Here is a 20446-nt window from a genome sequence, read left to right as displayed (position 1 = left end):
ATGAAAATAAAAACAAAAATAAACAAATGGGACCTAATGAAACTTAAAAGCTTTCACACAGCAAAGGAAAACATAAAGAAGACGAAAAGACAACCTTCAGAATGGGAGAAAATATTTGCTAATGGAGCAATTGACAAAGGATCAACCTCCAAAATTTACAAGCAGCTCATGAAACTCAATATCAAGAAAACAAACAACCCAATCCAAAAATGGGCAGAAGACCTAAACAGACATTTCTCCAAAGAAGGTATACAGATTGCCAACAAACACATGAAAGTACCCTCAACATCACTAATCATTAGAGAAATGCAAATCAAAACTACAACGAGGTATCACCTCACACCAGTCAGAATGGCCATCATCAAAAAATCTACAAACAATAAATGCTGGAGAGGATGTGGAGAAAAGGGAACCCTTTTGCACTGTTGGTTGGAATGTAAATTGATACAGTCACGATGGAGAACAGTATGGAGGTGACTTAAAAAACTAAAAATATAACTACCATACGACCCAGCAATCCCACTACTGGGCATATACCCTGAGAAAACCATAATTCAAAAAGAGTCATGTACCACAATGTTCACTGCAGCTCTATTTACAATAGCCAGGACATGGAAGCAACCTAAGTGTCCATCGACAGATGAATGGATAAAGAAGATGTGGCACATATATGCAATGGAATATTACTCAGCCATAAAAAGAAACAAAATTGAGTTATTTATAGTGAGGTGGATGGACCTAGAGACTGTCATACGGAGTGAAGGAAGTCAGAGAAAAACAAATACCCTATGCTAACATATAGGGTATATATGCTAACATAAATGTGGAATCCAAAAAAAAAGCGTTCTAAAGAACTTAGGAGCAGGACAGGAATAAAGACGCAGATGTAGAGAATGGACTTGAGGACACGGGGAGGGGGAAGGGCAAGCTGGGACAAAGTGAGATACTGGCATGGGCATATATACACTACCAAATGTAAAACAGATAGTGGGAAGCAGCTGCATGACACAAGTGGATCAGCTTGATACTTTGCGACCACCTAGAGGGGTGGGATAGAGAGGGTGGGAGGGAGACGCCAGAGGGAGGAGACATCAGGATACATGTATATGTATAGCAGATTCACTTTGTATAAAGCAGAAATAAACACACCATTGTAAAGCAATTACACTCCAATAAAGATGTTAAAATAAAAGGTAAAAAAAAAAAAAAAGATGAATGGTTTTACTAATGACTAATGATGGTTTTACTAATTGACCACATTGTAAATTATATATTTACAAATGTATGGTATAACACACAAATCTAATTAATGCATTTAGTATCATATACATTCATCAAATTTTTATTATGTCATAAACTTGTACCTCCAGTGTAACATCTTCAAAATATTATATATTTTAAATTAAGTTCATAACTTTTGCTAAAAAAGCATGTCCTTTCTCAGTGAAATTCAATGTAAGCTCTGAAATGAATGATATATAAGTATTTTTATATTCAAACAACAATCCTCTCCAAAGAAAAGAAACAATAATTCTTCTAATTATGGCGAAAGCTGAATTTAAAGAGTTGCTTGGATTTAAGCAAATAAGAATTTATGTCTTAAATTGTGTATCTTTCAAGACTTTTATGTTTTGTTTTGGGATAAAATAAAATATTATTCAATAAAAAATACTTAAACAAGTACACAGACTGCATGTCCATATATACTGATTTTATCCTCACAAAATGTTAGAAAATAGATGCACTGTGACAGAAGCATGACCAAGTGCTTTTAGTCTTTTTGGTCACTTTTTAGAAGTGACCAAGATATTTTAGTCAAAAGATTAATTCTTTTGCTATTTGAAAATGCTAAAAATATTCAAAGCAGATAAAGTCTGATAGGCAGACAATGAAAAGACTACTAACAAAACCCAATCAACTGAATACCAAGACAGTTATATATTAATTAGGATACTGATAATTAAGCATATAATACAGTTTAGGGAACTCAAAATTTGATATATTTAAACTGCTATATTTTATAATTCAAACAAGTCTATTTAATGTCATTTTATTGGAGCTGCATTTTTTTTTTTTTTTTTTGGCGGTACGCGGGCCTCTCACCACTGTGGCCTCTCCAGTTGTGGAGCACAGGCTCCGGACGCGCAGGCTCAGCGGCCATGGCTCACGGGCCCAGCCGCTCCCGGCATGTGGGATCCTCCCGGACCGGGGCACGAAGCCGCGTCCCCTGCATCGGCAGGCAGACTCTCAACCACTGCGCCACCAGGGAAGCCCTGGAGCTGCATTTTGAGGTAGGATATAGTACAAGCTATATCACCAATATGATTCCAAATGAATTTTTTTAAAGCATAAGGAAAACAGTGAAAAGAATTATGCTGAAATGTTAATAGTTGTGGGTAGGATTATGGGTGGTTTTTTTCTGATTTTTCTCTATATTTTCAAAGTTTTCTATAATGACTATGTATTACTTTTTAAAGCCAAAAAGTATAGATATTTAAGATGGTTCTAGGGGATATAGCAAATTAGCTGAGATAACATCTTCAACATTATTATTTTTAAGACTAGACTTCTAGGAATTCCCTGGTGGTCCAGTGGTTAGGACTCTGAGCTTCCAATGCTGGGGCCGGGGTTTGATCCCTGGTTGGGGAACTAGGATCCCGCAAGTCACGTGATGCAGCTGAAAAAAGAAAGAAAAAGACTAGACTTCCCAGGTCAGTTGGTAAAACAGGAGTTATCCTCACTTTACACATCTCCAAGATTATTTAGCTTTTCTAAAGCTTTTTATATTTGTTTCATTAAAGAGCATGATAAGGATCCAGGTTTCTTTCTTTCTTTCTTTCTTTTTTAATATTTATTTATTTATTTATTTTATTTTGGCCGCGCCGGGTCTTAGTTGTGGCACATGGGATCTTCGTTGCTGCGTGCGGGATCTTTAGTTGCAGCAGGCTAGATCTAGTTGAACCCTGGCCCTCTGCATTGGGAACGTGGAGTCTTATCCACTGGCCCACCAGGGAAGTCCTAGATCCAGGTTTCTTAAACCTGTTTACCACCATATACCACACTGTCATTTTAAGAGATGTCTAGTAGACTCAGCAGTATAAACATGGGCCATTTAAACAGTAAACATCTAATTTCAGATATCTCAAATTTGAAAGTGAATTTTTTTAAAGCAAAAATGGTTTTGTGCTAATTGCTCTGTGTCCTACTTAATACCTGTTTACATTTTAATTTTTTGCAGATAGCGTTTCAAGTAAAAGGTTCAGCTATATGTTGCAGGCAGTATTTCAAGTAAATATTTTAATTATATGAGTAAATACCTCTGCATTACTACACTGAAAATCAGAAAGGTTAGTCTCTTTGGCAGAATTCGTATGTTTGTATCACATATCTATCCTAAAATGACTTTTATACTAGAACACAGAACCAGGAATCAGAAGACCAGGGACCTTAGACCATGCTCTAATTACTGGTTGGCTCGTGAGTCACTGGACCGCTCTAAGCTTTAATTTCCTCATCTAAAAATGAGGTTAGCATATACCGGCCTACCCTGAGTTTGAGGGCTAAACTGAACTATTTGGGAAAATGCCTATAAATGATAAATACAATAAATATAAGGTAGTATTAGAACTACTTTTCTAAAATATTACTAAGTTTTAAAACTATGTTAATTCTGCTTATATTATATATTCAGTATATATATTTTCATTGTGCATATATATCATTTTCCACTGGTTTCTATATTTTTTATGGTTTCATTTTTATAATTATATTTTTAAGTGGAGATATAATTGATATATAACATTATATTAGTTTCAGGTGTACTCTTTATATCTTGTACCCATCTTTAGTTTTCTTTACAGGTACAAAATAGTTGTGTTCCTAAAAAGAGCTGTGAAGTCAACTTTCAAAAGCCATTCTTAACTTATTAGAAGAATACTTTCTCTAAAGGAAGGCTAATTCTTTTATAAAATGAGTATACATTTTTTTGGAGATACTGATTCCTCTCTATTGGTGGCTTAAAGACTATGTTTTTTCTTTTTTCTTTTTATTGGAGTATAATTGCTTTACAATGTTGTGTTAGTTTCTGCTGTAGAACAAAGTGAATCAGCCTCCCTGCCACCCCACCCCCATCCCACCCCTCTAGGTTATCACAGAGCACTGAGCTGAGCTCCCTGTTCTATACAGCAGCTTCCCACTAGCTATGTATTTTACACATGGTAGTAAGACAATATGTTTTAATCATAACAGTATATCACCTTCAAGGCACTTCTTGCTTTTGCAAAGTCCTTTGTCATGTTTTATCATTTCATTGAGGAAGATGGTACTTCTACATATCTACATATAATTATGCAAGAAAACATCCTTGTCTCAATGATGGGTTTTATTATATGTTTGAATTTCTAGAGGTCTTGATATGAAAAAACCTGACTCATCTTAGAAATACATAAATATTATTTTACCTTTACTTTTATTATTCTCTATTTTACTTTTTTATGATAATCAGAAGGCTTAATTTACTATAAAACAGGAAAACAACAGCTATCCTATATTTAGGGTTATTTTAAGAATTAATTGAGTTAGAGAATACAAGAGCCCCTGGTACTTGGCAGGCAATCGAATAAATGATCATTTCCTTCACACATATACATTTGTTCATTTATTCTTTTCTCCAGTGGTTCTGTGTTACACATAGACTAGACAACTATTTTTGTCTACAGAGACAGAGAAGTTAAATATCTAATCCTAAAAAATCCAATCAATTGGGAAGGGCTCCACTACAAACCATGCTACGGTGTTGGTGTGACAAGAAACACTAAATCTCTTACTTTCTGATGGTACTAGTTGTCGCCGAATTGCTTCCCCTACTAATTCCTTAAGTTTCTTCTTAAGATCTCTGCTGGTTTTCTTATAGAAATAAAGCTCTCTTTCCAGCTGTTGGATTTTATCTCCATAATTTTTAAAAGTTTCCACAATGCCTTCCCCGTCTTGCTCTATAAAACAGAAATTTACATTTAAAATCAGTTTAAAGTAAATGACTGAAAATTCTAACAGAACTCCCAGACTGTATTGTAGGGTCAGAAGTATGTTACATGTATTTATTACTTGGCTGGATTTGTTTTCAGCTACAATTTGGAGTCTTCTGCCTGTAAAATTTTCAAAGTAGGATAAGCCCTTCTCCACCCTAAACCCTACCAACTACCGCATTTTTCATGATTCATAAACACTTTTTGAGTAGCTACTAACTAAATTTATCCTCAGAAGAGCAGAAGTAAGGTTCACATTTGGAACTCTCTCCAGCTGCATCAATGTCTTGAAGTTTATATCAGGAACCATGGATATATGGAAAGTTATAAGCCTAAAGTTTACAGGCCCAAGAAATATATAACCAAAAAAACCCTTAAAAACTGGAAACCTGTCAAAAGAGGCTAGAAAGATTAAATTACAAGGGAAAATACCACCAAAAAAGGAGAAGGGGGGGAAAAGTATAAGTAAAGTTCTAGTTTATGACACAATATAATTTTAAAGCTTCTAATTAATATTTAGGAATGTCTAAAACTGTCCCCTTTGGGTTAGGTTCTAGAACCAGTAAAACGCAGTTTACTGACCTTCAGAAATACACACTTTCAGACCTACTTTTTCCTATTGGTAAATCTATAAAATGGTCCTACTGGTTTGTAATTTTCTTTTGTTATAATTGGTTGTTTTGTAAAAATTGATCTAAGTATATCTGTAATTTTATATTAACCCATCATCTTGTTTAAAAAACATTTTAAATTAATAACATTACAAATCAGAATCCCCATGAAGGATATCATAAAAATGAACTTAATTTTATGGCCTATATTCAGTTGAAATTAGAAAATTCATAAGTTGTTAATATTTTCAGTTATAACTTTGCTATGAAAAACTTGTCCCAGCTATAGAAACAAATGATTTTTTAAATGTTCTCATTTGGCTAAAGCATGAACTTTTGTGGTAAAATGCCAACCACCTGAAAAACATATTAAAAATTCTATTAAAATATCACTTTTAGAGACTTAAGACAGAATTAACATACGGTAAGGAAAGCATGTTTGAATGAAATAACATATGGAATCCAGTCAAGGAAATCCTGTCATCAGGCAACTGGTTGCTAATTAACTTCTTATAGAATTAACTTAGAGGCAAACTGCCTCAACACTCAAATGCATATATTTTCCAATTTTCTGCTTACTCAGGTTGCTTCTTCCAGATCCTTTTTAGCACATTTCCAGCTATAGATTCATAGAAATCAAGACTAAACAGCCAAGCCACCTGGACTGAAGCATTCCAGGCGTTGAAGTTATCGCCAGGCAGTGATTTTGTTGCCATAGCAACTGTGTGTACCAGCCATAAGCCCAGGTATTGTGAAGACCAATTGCTATGACAACTCCATACCACAGTTGATGGTTGAACTACTGTGCACTGATAACACTATGTGCCCATCAATGGTAGACAAATTTTGACCTAAGTTATAACCTTAATGCATAAAATTTATAATTTACTGAAAACTGTAACAAGAAATATAACCAGAAATCTGACAGAACCTATCAGTTTAATTTTATGAAGGGAAAGTGATTTAAATATCAAGGTTCTATATATCCTAGAGATGGGGAAATTTTCAACTCTACACCACCAAGCCAGAAGTCATCCCACATTCCTACATAAAAAGTAGACCACAACAAAGTAACAGGATTGCAGCAGTTCTCTGTGTGGCACTGGGGACAGGCAGAGGAGACGGCATTTCAAGCATGAATAGCCCTACATCAAAGTCAACTATCCCAACATGTGGACCAAAACATGTAAAGCACAAAACACATATAAGTAGTAACTATGCATGTTCAGCTTTAGGTGATCCAATTCTGTCCTACCTTCCTTTCCCAATCCCCCTCCTACACGTCACCTTTACACAACTGATGAGAAGGGGCAGTTACCTTTGAAATGATGTAACAGAAGCTGCATTTTTTGCTCGTGATCCTTTTGCTGAAGGGTCAGTCTCCGGTCACACTGCAATTTCAGATGTTCCAGTGTAGATTCCAACTCACGAACAACATTATCCCGTTCCAGAACTTTCATTTTAATTTCTTCATTCTGTAACTGTAGTTTCCGTTCAGCTTCTCGCAGATTAACCACCTAGCAAAGACATTTTTTTTGATCTTTTAAGTGTGTTTTAGACAGCCTAATAGACTAATTTACTTCTCTTAGACTTCATAAAGATGAACTCCCTTAATCCCCATATATAACTAGGCATATATATAACTATTCCCAAAAGGCCTTCTTTCAAAAGGCCCTTCAACTTTAAGAACCTCACAAAGTTAGGCCTACATACTTGGATAAGTGCAAAGATTTCAGATTACAACATTCAGTGCTGTAAATTCTACATAAATGTGAGCTGTATAAGCATCTCGACCCCTCTTTATAAGAAAATCCTCTGTCCCTGAAAAACAAACCTTATTGAAATATCTGAAAAGAATAGCTCTAATCTCAACAGGACTCAGGCAGATTAGTTTTTCTAAGACATTTTCTTCACTATGAGAGAGATTTTGAAATGAAGCTCTGAGCGAGTTCTGGCGACTCTGGATACGTTCGTTCTTGTATTCAATTGCAGCTTCCAAAGCTTCAATCCCTTCTTCAAGTTGGAAAAGAACATGTTCTTCCTAGGTATAATACAATAGAAATCACTCATTTTAAATGAAACAGTATAACTTGGACTTTGTCATATACTAAGATCTTATTATGCTATTTGAGTCTAATGGACAGTACCATTCTACTAAATTAAAAAAAATGTTTATTGAGTGCTTGCTATGCTACACAATACACTGTGTGTACACACACACACACAAACACACACACATATATATAAAACAAATAATCATTGAATCCTCGTAGTAAACCTTGGGTAGTAAAATGGAAGAGGAAGGTTAGGTGAGTTATGAAACATCCTAAGGTCATAAGCAAATGCTGATCACGAAGGAATACACTTGAACAAAGCCTCAGCCCACAGGTTTGACAGTGTTATCATGTTATCTCCCTCCATGGCTCCTAAGGTGCATATTATGTGTCACTGAGATCTGGAGACCTCGGGGGTCCCTTCAAGGATCTGTCAAAACAATATATTGCTAGGAAGGAAAGAAGAAATATATTAAAATAAGTTATTAAGAACTAGTAATCAGAGGAGAGTCTCTAGGGAGAAAACACAGTGTAACATAAGAAAAAGTAGTGAGGATTTAAGGACATGAAACATTTCATAAGATTCCTAGGAGACGTCATTAGAGGGAAAGTGTAGGCACTAAAAATGGTGGCAGCAAAACCTTTTCTTCATATGCCAAAGAAGATTTCCTCTGTAGGAAAAAAAAAATCTGATGAATTCCTGTCAGAAAACCTAGCAGTTCTCTGAATTATCCAAATAACATCTTATTTGGGGGATCTAAATCTCTGGTAAGAAATTATTTAGGACGTGGTAAGACTTGGATATATATTTTTGTATCCCTGTACTTGTGGTGGAGGCCACCTCAACTTTAAGTTCCCTGAGGGCAGATGGTCTTGTCCATACTCACATCCTTATTGCCTAGCACAGTACATATTACACAGTTTAAACTCAGCAAGTATCTGCTACACACCCTTAATGAAGGGAGAGGAGAAAAGAGCATTTTCATATGTCTTGGGTATATGACCCAAGTATTTCTCTCCTCTCCTCCCCATAGCATTTCAAAGAAAAATAATGTTACTATTTCTGATCTCCCCAAAGAATAGTTAAAATGACTTCTGGAACTCCTTTTCTGGAATTCAGGGAAAAGGGAGGTAATAACCTATTCCAATGGGAGGTTGAATAATACTTATTTTTTTAAAGCCATTTTATAAAATCTCCTGAAAGAGCCATTTTGGAAAAAAAAATGTTCAGCAGCCATTTTATTTCTTTGTGCAATTACTGAATTTGAAGATTTGATAATCACTCCATAAGGAAGAAAATAATATTCACCTTTTAAAGAAAAACAAACTTAAATCCTGAAAGGTACTTAGGTGGATAAGAAGAACCAGAAAATAAAAGTGAACAACCCAAGAAAATATTTGACTTTTGAATGCATACTATGATTATATTCTACCAAAAACAAATGTGGATAGTTTTCTGCATACAAGTCTTTTGTCTCCCTAGGTAGGTTTATTCCTAGGTATTTTATTCTTTTTGTTGAAATGGTAAATGGGAGTGTTTCCTTAACTTCTCTTTCAGATTTTTCATCATTAGTGTATAGGAATGCAAGAGATTTCTGTGCATTAATTTTGTATCCTGCAACTTTACCAAATTCATTGATTAGCTCTAGTAGTTTTCTGGTGGATTCTCTATGTATAGTATCATGTCATCTGCAAACAGTGACAGTTTTACTTCTTCTTTTCCAATTTGTATTCCTTTTATTTCTTTTTCTTCTCTGATTGCCGCGGCTGGGACTTCCAAAACTATGTTGAATAAAAGTGGTGAGAGTGGACATCCTTGTCTTGTTCCTGATCTTACAGGAAACGGTTTCGGTTTTTCACCATTGAGAATGATGTTTGCTGTGGGTTTCTCATATATGGCCTTTATTATGTTGAGGTAGGTTCTCTCTATGCCTACTTTCTGGAGAGTTTTTATCATAAATGGGTGTTGAATTTTGTCAAAAGCTTTTTCTGCATCTATTGAGATGATCATATGGTTTTTTGTTTTTTTTGTTTTTTGGTACGCCGGCCTCTCACTGTTGTGGCCTCTCCCCTTGCGGAGCACAGGCTCCGGACGCACAGGCTCAGTGGCCATGGCTCACGGGCTCAGCTGCTCCGCGGCATGTGGGATCTTCCCGGACTGGGACACGAACCCGTGTTCCCTGCATCGGCAGGCAGACTCTCAACCACTGCGCCACCAGGGAAGCCCGATCATATGGTTTTTATTCTTCAATTTGTTGGTATGAAGAAAACTATAAGACACTGATGAAAGAAATTAAAGATGATACAAATAGATGGAGAGATATACCATGTTCTTGGATTGGAAGAATCAACATTGTGAAAGTGACTATACTACCCAAAGCAATATACAGATTCAGTGCAATCCCTATCAAATTACCAATGGCATTTTTCACAGAACTAGAACAAAAAAATATTAAAGTTTGTATGGAGACACAAAAGACCCTGAATAGCCAAAGCAGTCTTGAGGGAAAAAAAAAGAGCTGGAGGAATCAGACTCCCTGACTTCAGACTATACTACAAAGCTACAGTAATCAAGAGAGTATGGTACTGGCACAAAAACAGAAATACAGATCAATGGAACAGGATAGAAAGCCCAGAGATAAACCTATGCACCTATGGTCAACTAATCTCTGACAAAGGAGGCAAGGATATACAATGGAGAAAAGGCAGTCTCTTCAATAAGTGGTGCTGGGAAAACTGGACACCTACATGTAAAAGAATGAAATTAGAACACTCCCTAACACCATACACAAAAATAAACTCAAAGTGGATTAGAGACCTAAATGTAAGACTGGACACTATAAAACTCTGAGAGGAAAATGTAGGAAGAACACCCTTTGACATAAATCAAAGCAGGATCTTTTTTGATCCACCTCCTAGAGTAATGGAAATAAAAACAAAAATAAACAAATGGGACCTAATGAAACTTAAAAGCTTTTGCAAAGCAAAGGAAACTACAAACAAGACCAAAAGACAACCCTCAGAATGGGAGAAAGTATTTGCAAATGAATCAATGGACAAAGGATTAATCTCCAAAATATATAAACAGCTCATGCAGTTCAATATTAAAAATACAAACAACCCAATCTAAAAATGGGCAGAAGACCTAAATAGACATTTCTCCAAAGAAGACATACAGATGGCCAAGAGGCACACGAAAAGCTGCTCGACATCACTAATTATTAGAGAAATGTAAATCAAAACTACAATGAGGTATCGCCTCACACTGGTCAGAATGGACATCATCAGAAAATCTACAAACAAATGCTGGAGAGGGTGTGGAGAAAAGGGAACCCTCTTGCACTGCTGGTGAGAATGTAAATTGATACAGCCACTGTGGAGAACAGTATGGAGGTTCCTTAAAAAACTAAAAATAGAATTACTAAATGACCCAGTAATCCCACTACTGGCCATATACCCAGAGAAAACCATAATTCAAAAAGACATGTGCACCCCAGTGTTCATTGCAGCACTATTTACAGTAGCCAGTCATGGAAGCAACCTAAATGCCCATCGACAGACGAATGGATAAAGAAGATGTGGTACATATATACAATGGAATATTCCTCACCCATTAAAAGGAACAAAATTGGGTTATTTGTAGAGATGTGGATGAATCTAGAGACTGTTATACAGAGTGAAGTAAGTCAGAGAGAGAAAAGCAAATATCGTATATTAATGCATATATGTGGAACCTAGAAAAATGGTACAGATGAACCAGTTTGCAGGGCAGAAACTGAGACACAGATGTAGAGAACAAATGTATGGACACCAAGCAGGGGAAGTGGCAGGGCGTCGTGGTGGTGTGATGAATTGGGAGATTGGGATTGATATATATACACTAATATGTATAAAATGGATAACGAATAAGAACCTACTGCATAAAAAAATAAATAAAATAAAAATCAAAAGTTCAAAAAAAAAAAAAAAAAGAAAGGATTACCTAGTACACCTGAGCACAGTGAGCCCCATTATTTGTGAAAAAGACATAGTTCTGCTGATAACTCTTTCTCCTGCAAAGTAGTAAGTTCATGTTTTCTGCAAGCACAGGAGCTAATATTTATTGCCATAAAACTGACATTTTATAAGACATGTAAGTTAAAACAGTTTAGAAAGGTCACAAAAAAAACCAAAAAATAAATAAATATGGAAAGAGTTTGCCTTTATGTAATGGCTGAGAACAATCTGGTACAAATTTAGTTTCTATAGTTTTGGATCTAAGTTAGCGCTGAGCACTGAGCACTGAGATAATGTAAGGCAGCACATCTATAGAACCCTGAGGATAGCCTGCTCTAGTGAGGCTCCAGCATATAAATATTTGTGGTTCCATCTAACCCAGCAAAAGGTTGTAGGTTGAGAAGATGAGGGGCAATGGGAAGCTGTCCCAGGATGAAGAATTTGCCACAACTCAAACCTCAGATTATCAAGAGTTGACTATGCTTTGTCATAGAGCACTGCTTTCCAAACGTGCACCAGGGAGCTTGTAAAAGTGCAGACTTCTAATTCAGCAGGTCTCGGTGGTGCCTGAGGCTCTGCATTTCTAACAGGCTCCCAGGTGATACTATTGCTTCTGGTACAGAGATCACACTGAGAGTAACAAGGATCTAAAGCAGTGGTCTCCAAACATTTTAGATCACAAATTTCCCATTAGTAAAAAACAAACATGACAAACAAAACCTTTTGAGCAAGCACTGCATGTATTTCTCTATAAACTATAGGCATTTTCTAATGATAAAACATGAAATTAAAAAAAAAACAAAAAACATGAAATTGAAAATGTAAAAGATGAAATAAACATAGAAATTCATATGTATTCTTCCTATACTCTACTTACTAGGTAACTGCTCTGCATTATTAGAAAAATAGAGTTCAAATATTTTATTTTTTCTAAATTTTAGTTTCTGGATTTTACCCCCCGAAAAAGGAGGTGATTTGTCTATATTAAATTGTTGGGTAATCCTGTACTAGTATAGTGATCTAAAATCTTTCTATCATTTCCCATGAAGTAATACAATTAGAAAAAATATTCTGATTTATTGTGGAAAGAAAAAATAATTCTGAACAAGTTTAAAGACATCAAAACAGCAAACCATTCCACCTAGATTTTACTGATGTCTTGTGTCACAGCAGAATCTCATGTTCCCGATCATCTGCTACTGGAGATCTATTTAGTACTACCAATCTTGGTGTGAAAACAGTGGTGAGAGCAGAGCCCATTTCAGAGCTACACTAAGAAGAACCAACCATGTGGAAGCAGGGTGCACAGATGCTCATAGGACTAAATGGAACCCCACCAATTGTAGGCAGCTCACCCTTCCCTCAAACAAATCCAGGGTGGCTGCCAAATAAGTATCATGCATTGTGCTGCATTTTCACCACAAAACACTACATAATGTTTTTAGTTACAGAATTCCTCATGAAATAGAAACTTAAATGTTTCTTGAAGATAAGAATTGACCCTCTAGAAATGCAGATGGCCAACAGGCAAATGAGAAGATACTCAACATCGCTAATCATCAGGGAAATGCAAATCAAAACCACAATGTGATACCACCTCACACCTGTCAGAATGGCTATCATCAAAAAGAACACAAATAACAAATGTTGGTGAGGATGTGGAGAAAAGGGAATCCTCATACACTGTTGGTGGGAATGTAAATTGGTGTACAGTGGAAAGCAGTATGGAGGTTTCTCAAAAAACTAAAAATAGAACTGCTATATGACCCAGCAATTCCACTCCTCGGTACATATCCAAAAAAAAAAAAAAACCCCACTAATTAGAAAAGACACATGTACCCCATTGTTCACAGCAGCATTATTTACAACTGCCAAGACACAGAAGCAACCTAAGTGTCCATCAACAGACGAATGGATAAAGAAGAATTGGTATATATACACAATGGAATACTACTCAGCCATAAAAAAGAACAAAATTTTGCCATTTGCAGCAACATGGATGGATTTGGAGGGCATTATGCTAAGTGAAATAAGTCAGAGAAAGACAAATGCTGTATGTCTTTCAAATGTTATAGGCAGAATCTAAAAATTACAACAAACTAGTGAATATAACAAAAAAGAAGCAGACTCACAGATATAGAGAACAAAATAGTGGTTACCAGTGTGGGGAGAGGGGCATTATAGGGGTGGGAGTATGGGAGGTACAAACTATTGGGAATAAGACAGGCTACAAGGATGTATTGTACAACACAGGGAATATAGACAATATTTTGTAATAATTGTAAATGGAGTGTAACCTTAAAATTGTACAAAAAAATAAAAATTAAAAAAGAATGGACACTCTACCCCTCTGCAAACATAATTTGCTCATTCCCATCTCTCTGCCTTATTTAACAGTGTTCTATCTAAAATGGCCTTCTTTCTTATATCTATCAATATATACCATGTTTTTCATAATCCAGCTCAAGATTCTGATCTACCAAGGCTGCCTTAATTGAATCTTCCCCCACATGATCACTGCATTGTTTTGTATAAATAATGTAATAAGTATAGCTTTATTACATTATCTATAACTTGCTTTTTTATGTTCTTCAGGGTTTAGAGTTTTCTCATCTTGCTGTCTGTCTCCTCAGAAGTAGTATGAATTCCTCAAGAGAAGCATAATGTTTTCTCCTTCTTTTTTTTTCTCCCATATGGCCCAGTAACTGTCCTGGGCAGGCAAGAATTCCTTAAATCCTCATATGTTTTGCTGAATCTAAGGCTCTCAGACCTTCACATCTGTAGGCTTGGGGCTCCAATTTAACAGCCTCAGGAGGACAACCTCATTCTGTGATCCTTGGCAAAGCTACCCCAATTAAGTTATAAAATAGGGCAGTAGAAGCTTATAATGTCACATAGCCCCCAATCAAGGTTGTCTTCAACTTCTTTCATCAACTCAATGAACAATAATGTCATGAAATCCTTTCCCCTGTTCCTTCTTAACCAGCCCCTTTCACTTCTTGTCATACTTGCTCCAATCTAAAACACTACAAGATACATGATTCCCAGCCACTTACTTTCTCTCAGCAGCTTTCCCTTATTTTGGACATCAACTATAAATATTTGCAGAGAAAATCCAGGTTCAAAAGTTCATCTTTGGGGCTTCCCTGGTGGCGCAGTGGTTAAGAATCCGCCTGCCAATGCAGGGGACACGGGTTCGAGCCCTGGTCCAGGAAGATCCCCCATGCCGTGGAGCAGCTGAGCCCGTGCACCACAACTACTGAGCCCGCGAACCTAGAGCCCGTGCTCCACAGCAAGAGAAGCCACTGCAGTGAGAAGCCCAAGCACTGCAATGAAGAGGAGCCCCCGCTTGCTGCAACTAGAGAAAGCCTACACACAGCAACAAAGACCCAGTGCAGCCAAAAATAAATAAATAAAATAAATTAAAAAAAAAAAAAGTTCATTTTTGTCTGATAAAGTAATAAGGTATGGATACCACTGCCAACTGAAGTAAAATTTTGAAAAGACAAAGTCTGGGACAGTTTGCTAGCCAACAAATGAAACATCTTTTACATAGTTAAAAAAAAATAAAGGTGAGAGAAGCCATATCCTCCCCTAAATGAAAAGTCCTAAAAGGTGTTTTTTTTGTTGTTGTTGTTTTTTTGCAGTACGCGGGCCTCTCACTGTTGTGGCCTCTCCCGTTGCGGAGCACAGGCTCCGGACGCGCAGGCTCAGCGGCCATGGCTCATGGGCCCAGCTGCTCCGCAGCAAGTGGGATCCTCCCGGACTGGGGCACAAACCCGTGTCCCCTGCATCGGCAGGCGGACTCTCAACCACTGAGCCACCAGGGAAGCCCCTAAAAGGTGTTTTTATCGGGGTTTGAGTTTTATGCATCTACTTGGCTAGGACTTAGAGTGGAACATGCTCCCATACTTTCTGAAAGAATTAACCCTTAATGCCCTAGACATCTGTTATATGTGATGAATTACCAAGTATCATTCAAGAAAGATACATAGAAGACAGGTGCCCTCTGGAAGAAATGAAAAAAAGTGTCCCTCAAATCTTTTTCTGTGTTCTGTGATTTCAGATGAGAAACCCCAGATGAGAAAGAACATACTCAAAAGAAACGTTAGTCTCCCAGTCCCTGGCAATGCCTGGAAGGGGCCACGTTCATGGACCTCTACAAGAGGACATCACAGTCTCTATAGTCAGGCATGCCTCATGGCGCCAAACAGGTGACAGGCAGACTCATTACATCTGACAAAAGTCTTAAGGAAACAAAGTTGACCAGATTTATCATTTTTATGTTTAAGTAACAAAAATGGAGGAAATCATCCAAGTGATCCATCATACAGTACTTCTAGTTCCAAAGCATACTGACTTACTTCAGGTGATAACACACTACCATTTTTAAGTTTCTCATCCACGCTGTTTCTTCGTCTCTGTAGCTGATCCTTTTCTTTCTGGAGGGCTTGAACTTGTTCTGAAATCTTTATTTTCTCCTCAGCTGTGCTGTTCTGGAGCTGCACATTTTTTTCAGACAACTCTTGGTCCAACAAGCTCAGGCGAGTTGATATTTTCAAACTATCTGTGTTTAAAGCCTAAAAGGACAATCAACCAGACACCCCAAGATCAGTTATTAGAAATCCAGACTGTAAATAAATTAGGAAAAACACAGAGAAAATGACTAAGTTAACATATTTTTAGCGTTTACATTATTGTTTTCTCCCATGGGGTTTTTGGGGGGCTGGGGAGCTTCATTTTCTAAAATCTTAAGTTGAATGCCTTTTTTTAAAAAGTGGAGATTTTTCAAACAATGAATTTATTACTAAGTATTGCTTGGCCAAACCAGACTATACAACACAGGTTTGAGAGGCAGTATTTTTCTTTTGTATTATTTTCCAAATTAAACTTTTCTTTCTTGGCCTGTTACATAGTAGAATTAATTATGCTAACATTTCCTAGAGGTTGACATTTGGTTTGTTGTTATTTAAACATACAATTTGTTTCTACTCTTATTTCATTCCGGTCAAAATTATGGCCAGTTAGATTTACGGTGATCTTCATTATGACCAATTTAAGATAATCTTAAAAAGAGTTTTTCATCAAAGTAATTATATGTATATACTGCCATAAGGTTTAATAATGTTTTTAAAAAGCAGTCCCCTACCCAACCCTTTCCCCTGAGTCCTGCTCCCTAGAAACAACCATCTTTAACCTTTTAAGCTATTTCTTCTGGTGTTTATGTCCATGTTTCTAAATAACATTACCAATTTTAGATACTGTCTGCTGATTATCTATTATGGAAGACAAGGATTTAGCACTCCTATGCCTCCTCTTCTGTACTTCCCCTCCCTCTATTCTCCCAACATAAGTTGTATTACAGTTTTTAGATAAACCAATGGTCAGTTTACATGATTTTGTGAATACATGAACATTTTGCCTGGAGCCTCCATCCTCCTGCTCCAAACTGGACTAGTTGTTCCTGGACTTCCTTTGGTATTATCCTGAAAATTTCCAGTTAGATCACATTTGCAGGATCCTGAGTCTTCCTTTATCGTAGCTTGCACCCTCATTTTTAAGGAGCACATCCTCTAGTAGTTTCCTGAGACAGGCTAGGTAGTAGATAATTTTTTCACCGGAAAATGTCCTTATTCTACCTTCCCACTTGATTGATAGTTAGGCTAAAAAGAGAATCCTTGTTTGGAAACCATTTTCCTTATGAGTTTTAAGACTGCTTCAGGTCTTTTAACTTCTAATGAAGGTTGAGAAGTGTAATGCCATTCTGACTCTGCAGATTTTCAAGTGACTAGTCTTCTATCTGGAAGCTTTCAGGATATATTTTTTTCCCCTAGTGTACTCAAAACTTCACAATGATATGCTTTTAGTACTCTTTGCTGTGCCTTTGATAAGCTATTTAAACCCAGAGTCTTACATCTTCAGTGCTGACAAATTTTTTGTATTATGTCTTTGATAATTTCCTCTTCTCCTGTTTTCTCTGTTGTATCTTTCTGGAATTCCTGTTACTTGGATGATGGACTTTGTGGGTTTACCTGCCAATTAAATTTTATTCCTCCTAATTTCTATTTATCTTTTTATTTACTTTCTGAGATACTTCCTTAACATTATCCTCCAATCCTTTTAATTTCCAAAAGTTCTTTCATGTTTTTTATAGCCTGCAATTCTTGTTTTATGGATAGAGTATCATCTTTTACCACCTTGAAGATATTAAGGTTTTTTAAGAAGTTTTTTCAGCTCCTTGCTCTATCTCTAATTTATCTGAGCTTCTTTTTTTTTTTTTTCCTTGTGTTTTGGCCTCTGTCTTTAATGTTAGTAGCATTCCTGAAATATACATAATACTTAAGAGTCAGGGATTAAAATCCTGATAAACTGTGGTGGGCAAGATGTGTCACAATAGGATATATCTGGGATCTGGCCACTTAGTTGGGGGCTCCCAAATGGAAATTTTTTAAGGTCTTTTTTTCTGGGACTGTTTCAGAAAAATCCACCCATCTCCTGCTGGGAAGTGTAAGTCTGGCTGCCAGCATTTTGGGATCCAAGTAGGGGTTAGGAAATGGATATCTCAGGATTCAGACTTTCATTCATTCCCTGTTTACTTTGACTTACCCCGGCCCTCTGCTGTACCTGGTTCAATCTTCAGAAAATAAATCATCTAGTCCCAGAATCAGAAAAGGATGCTTTCCTGTCTATGCCTTGTTTTCATCCTTAGGCCTCACTCCTGCCATCTAAAAATCATGGTCCCTTCATTTCTGAGTCTTTTTCATGTTTATGTGAATTATATCTCATAAAGCTGTTATTAAAAAAAAAAAAAGCTAAAGTTAAAGGCTTGGCTCTCATTGATGTCCCTCTTCTAGACATTTGGATTTCAGCTTCTTCTGTTCTGCTAAGTCAGTAACCACTTATCTATCTGCTTTCCATCTTACATTTTTTGGTAACCTTTTGTCCTCTGTTGTCTCCCTACTGTTTTTTCCCTTTATGGGTTTATAGTTTTTTTGAGTAATAGCTTTACTAAAATATAGTTCACATACCATACAATTCACCTATTTAAAGTGTATAATTAGATGGTTTTTAGTATATTCTCAAAGTTGTGCAACCATCACCAGAATCAATATTAGAACATTTCATCAGCCCCAAAAAAGAAACCCCATACCCACTAGCAGTCATTCCATTTCCTCACCAAGCCCCCACCCAGTCCTAAGTAACCAGTATTCTACTTTCTGTCTCTATGGAACTGCCTACTGTGACTGGCTTCTTTCACTTAACATAACGTTTTCAGGGTTCATCCATGTTGTAGAATGTATCAGTGCTTCATTCCTTTCTATTGCTGAATAATATCCCATTATTTCATTTATATATTATCAGTTGAAGGACATTTGGGTTGTTTTCATTTTTTGACTATTATGAATAATGCTGTTATGAACATTCATGTACAAGTTTTTCTGTGCACGTATGTCTTCACTTGTCTTGGATATACACCTAGGAGTGGAATTGCTAGGTCATTTGTTAATTCTATGTTTAACCTTTTGAGGAACTACAAGATAGTTATCCAAAGCAACTGCACCATTTTACAATCCCACCAGCAGTGTATGAGAGTTCCAATTCCTTCATATCCTCACTAACACTTATTATCTATTTTTCTGATTATAGCCATCCTAGTGGGTGTGAAGCAGTATCTCATTTAAATTTTAGTTTGCATTTACCTGACGGCTAATGATGTTGAGCATCTTTTCATGTGCTTATTGGCCATTTGTATATCTTCTTTGAAGAAATTTCTATTATATCCTTTGCCCATTTTTTAATTGGGTTGTCTTTTTATTATTGAGTTGTTAGAGTTCTTTATCTATTCTAGATACAAGTCCTTTATCATACATATAATTTGCAAATATCTTCTCCCATTCTGTGGGTTATCTTTTCACTTTCTGGATAACGTCCTTTGCATCACAAACGTTTTTAATTTTGATGAAGTCCAATTTATCTAATGTTTCTTTTGTTGCTTGTGCTTTAGGTGAAATATCCAAGAAACCATTGCTTAACCCAAGGTCACAAAGAGTTATACCTATGTTTTCTTCAAAGACTTTTATAGTTTTAGCACTTACATCTAGGTCTTTGATTCATTTTGAGTTAAATCTGTATATGTTATGAATACAGGCTTTTTAATATCGTTTCTTGTCTGAAATGCATATGATCGCATATTATGGTATTTCTTAAATACTGAAAAAATATGTAATATTCTTATGACTTTTGTTTTAAAAGGAACCCAGAAATATGTCTCAAGTTTCTCTTCTGTTTTATTAAAACAATCTTCAAAGAATCAATTTTGCTATGATTTCCTGTGGGTTTCCTTTATTTGCACTCTCTGCTTACCTCAGTATGTTCTGACTTCCTAAATATCACATCTTGTTGAAACTAGAAAACCGCTATTTTCTTTTCTTTTTTTCCCCTGTATCATGAAGTAAATGTATTTCAGAAATAAGAGTCTCCTTCTTATTCATTTTTTATTTTTTCCTCTTTTTTCTTTTGTGATACAGAACATATCATAAAGGTCCCAGGTATTTTCTTCTATTTATTCACTTGATACGTTAATTTGTTAACCTCCTTTGCTGTCATTTACATGGGTCTTTTTCAGGGGTCACAGCTTTTAAAACCTGACCCTGACAGCCAATGTAAACAAGCTACCTGGATGTAGCACCAGCAACGACGCTGGTTGGAGGGGCTGCCCCTACCCCAATGTACAACAGCCTGCTGCTAAAAGCTATTTCAA

At 36.4% G+C, this 20446-nt stretch overlaps 1 protein-coding gene across 3 annotated transcripts in view; it reads right to left on the bottom strand.

Moving 5' to 3' along the window:
• Window positions 1-20446, bottom strand: part of KIF27 (kinesin family member 27) — an 83787-nt gene that overhangs the window by 8737 nt on the left and 54604 nt on the right. For all 3 annotated transcript variants that reach the window (XM_007467438.1, XM_007467440.1, XM_007467439.1), the window contains 4 exons: window positions 16050-16265; window positions 7470-7676; window positions 6954-7152; window positions 4827-4991 (listed from right to left, as the gene is read on the bottom strand). In XM_007467438.1, the coding sequence (XP_007467500.1) occupies window positions 4827-4991; window positions 6954-7152; window positions 7470-7676; window positions 16050-16265 (787 nt within the window). The remainder of the gene's footprint in view (window positions 1-4826; window positions 4992-6953; window positions 7153-7469; window positions 7677-16049; window positions 16266-20446) is intronic.

Source organism: Lipotes vexillifer, unplaced genomic scaffold (genome assembly GCF_000442215.2).
Source record: "Lipotes vexillifer unplaced genomic scaffold, Lipotes_vexillifer_v1.1 scaffold917, whole genome shotgun sequence".
NCBI classification, from domain to species: Eukaryota; Metazoa; Chordata; class Mammalia; order Artiodactyla; family Lipotidae; genus Lipotes; species Lipotes vexillifer.
Note: the sequence above shows the minus strand (reverse complement) of the source record. Positions and strands in the feature narration are given on the sequence as shown.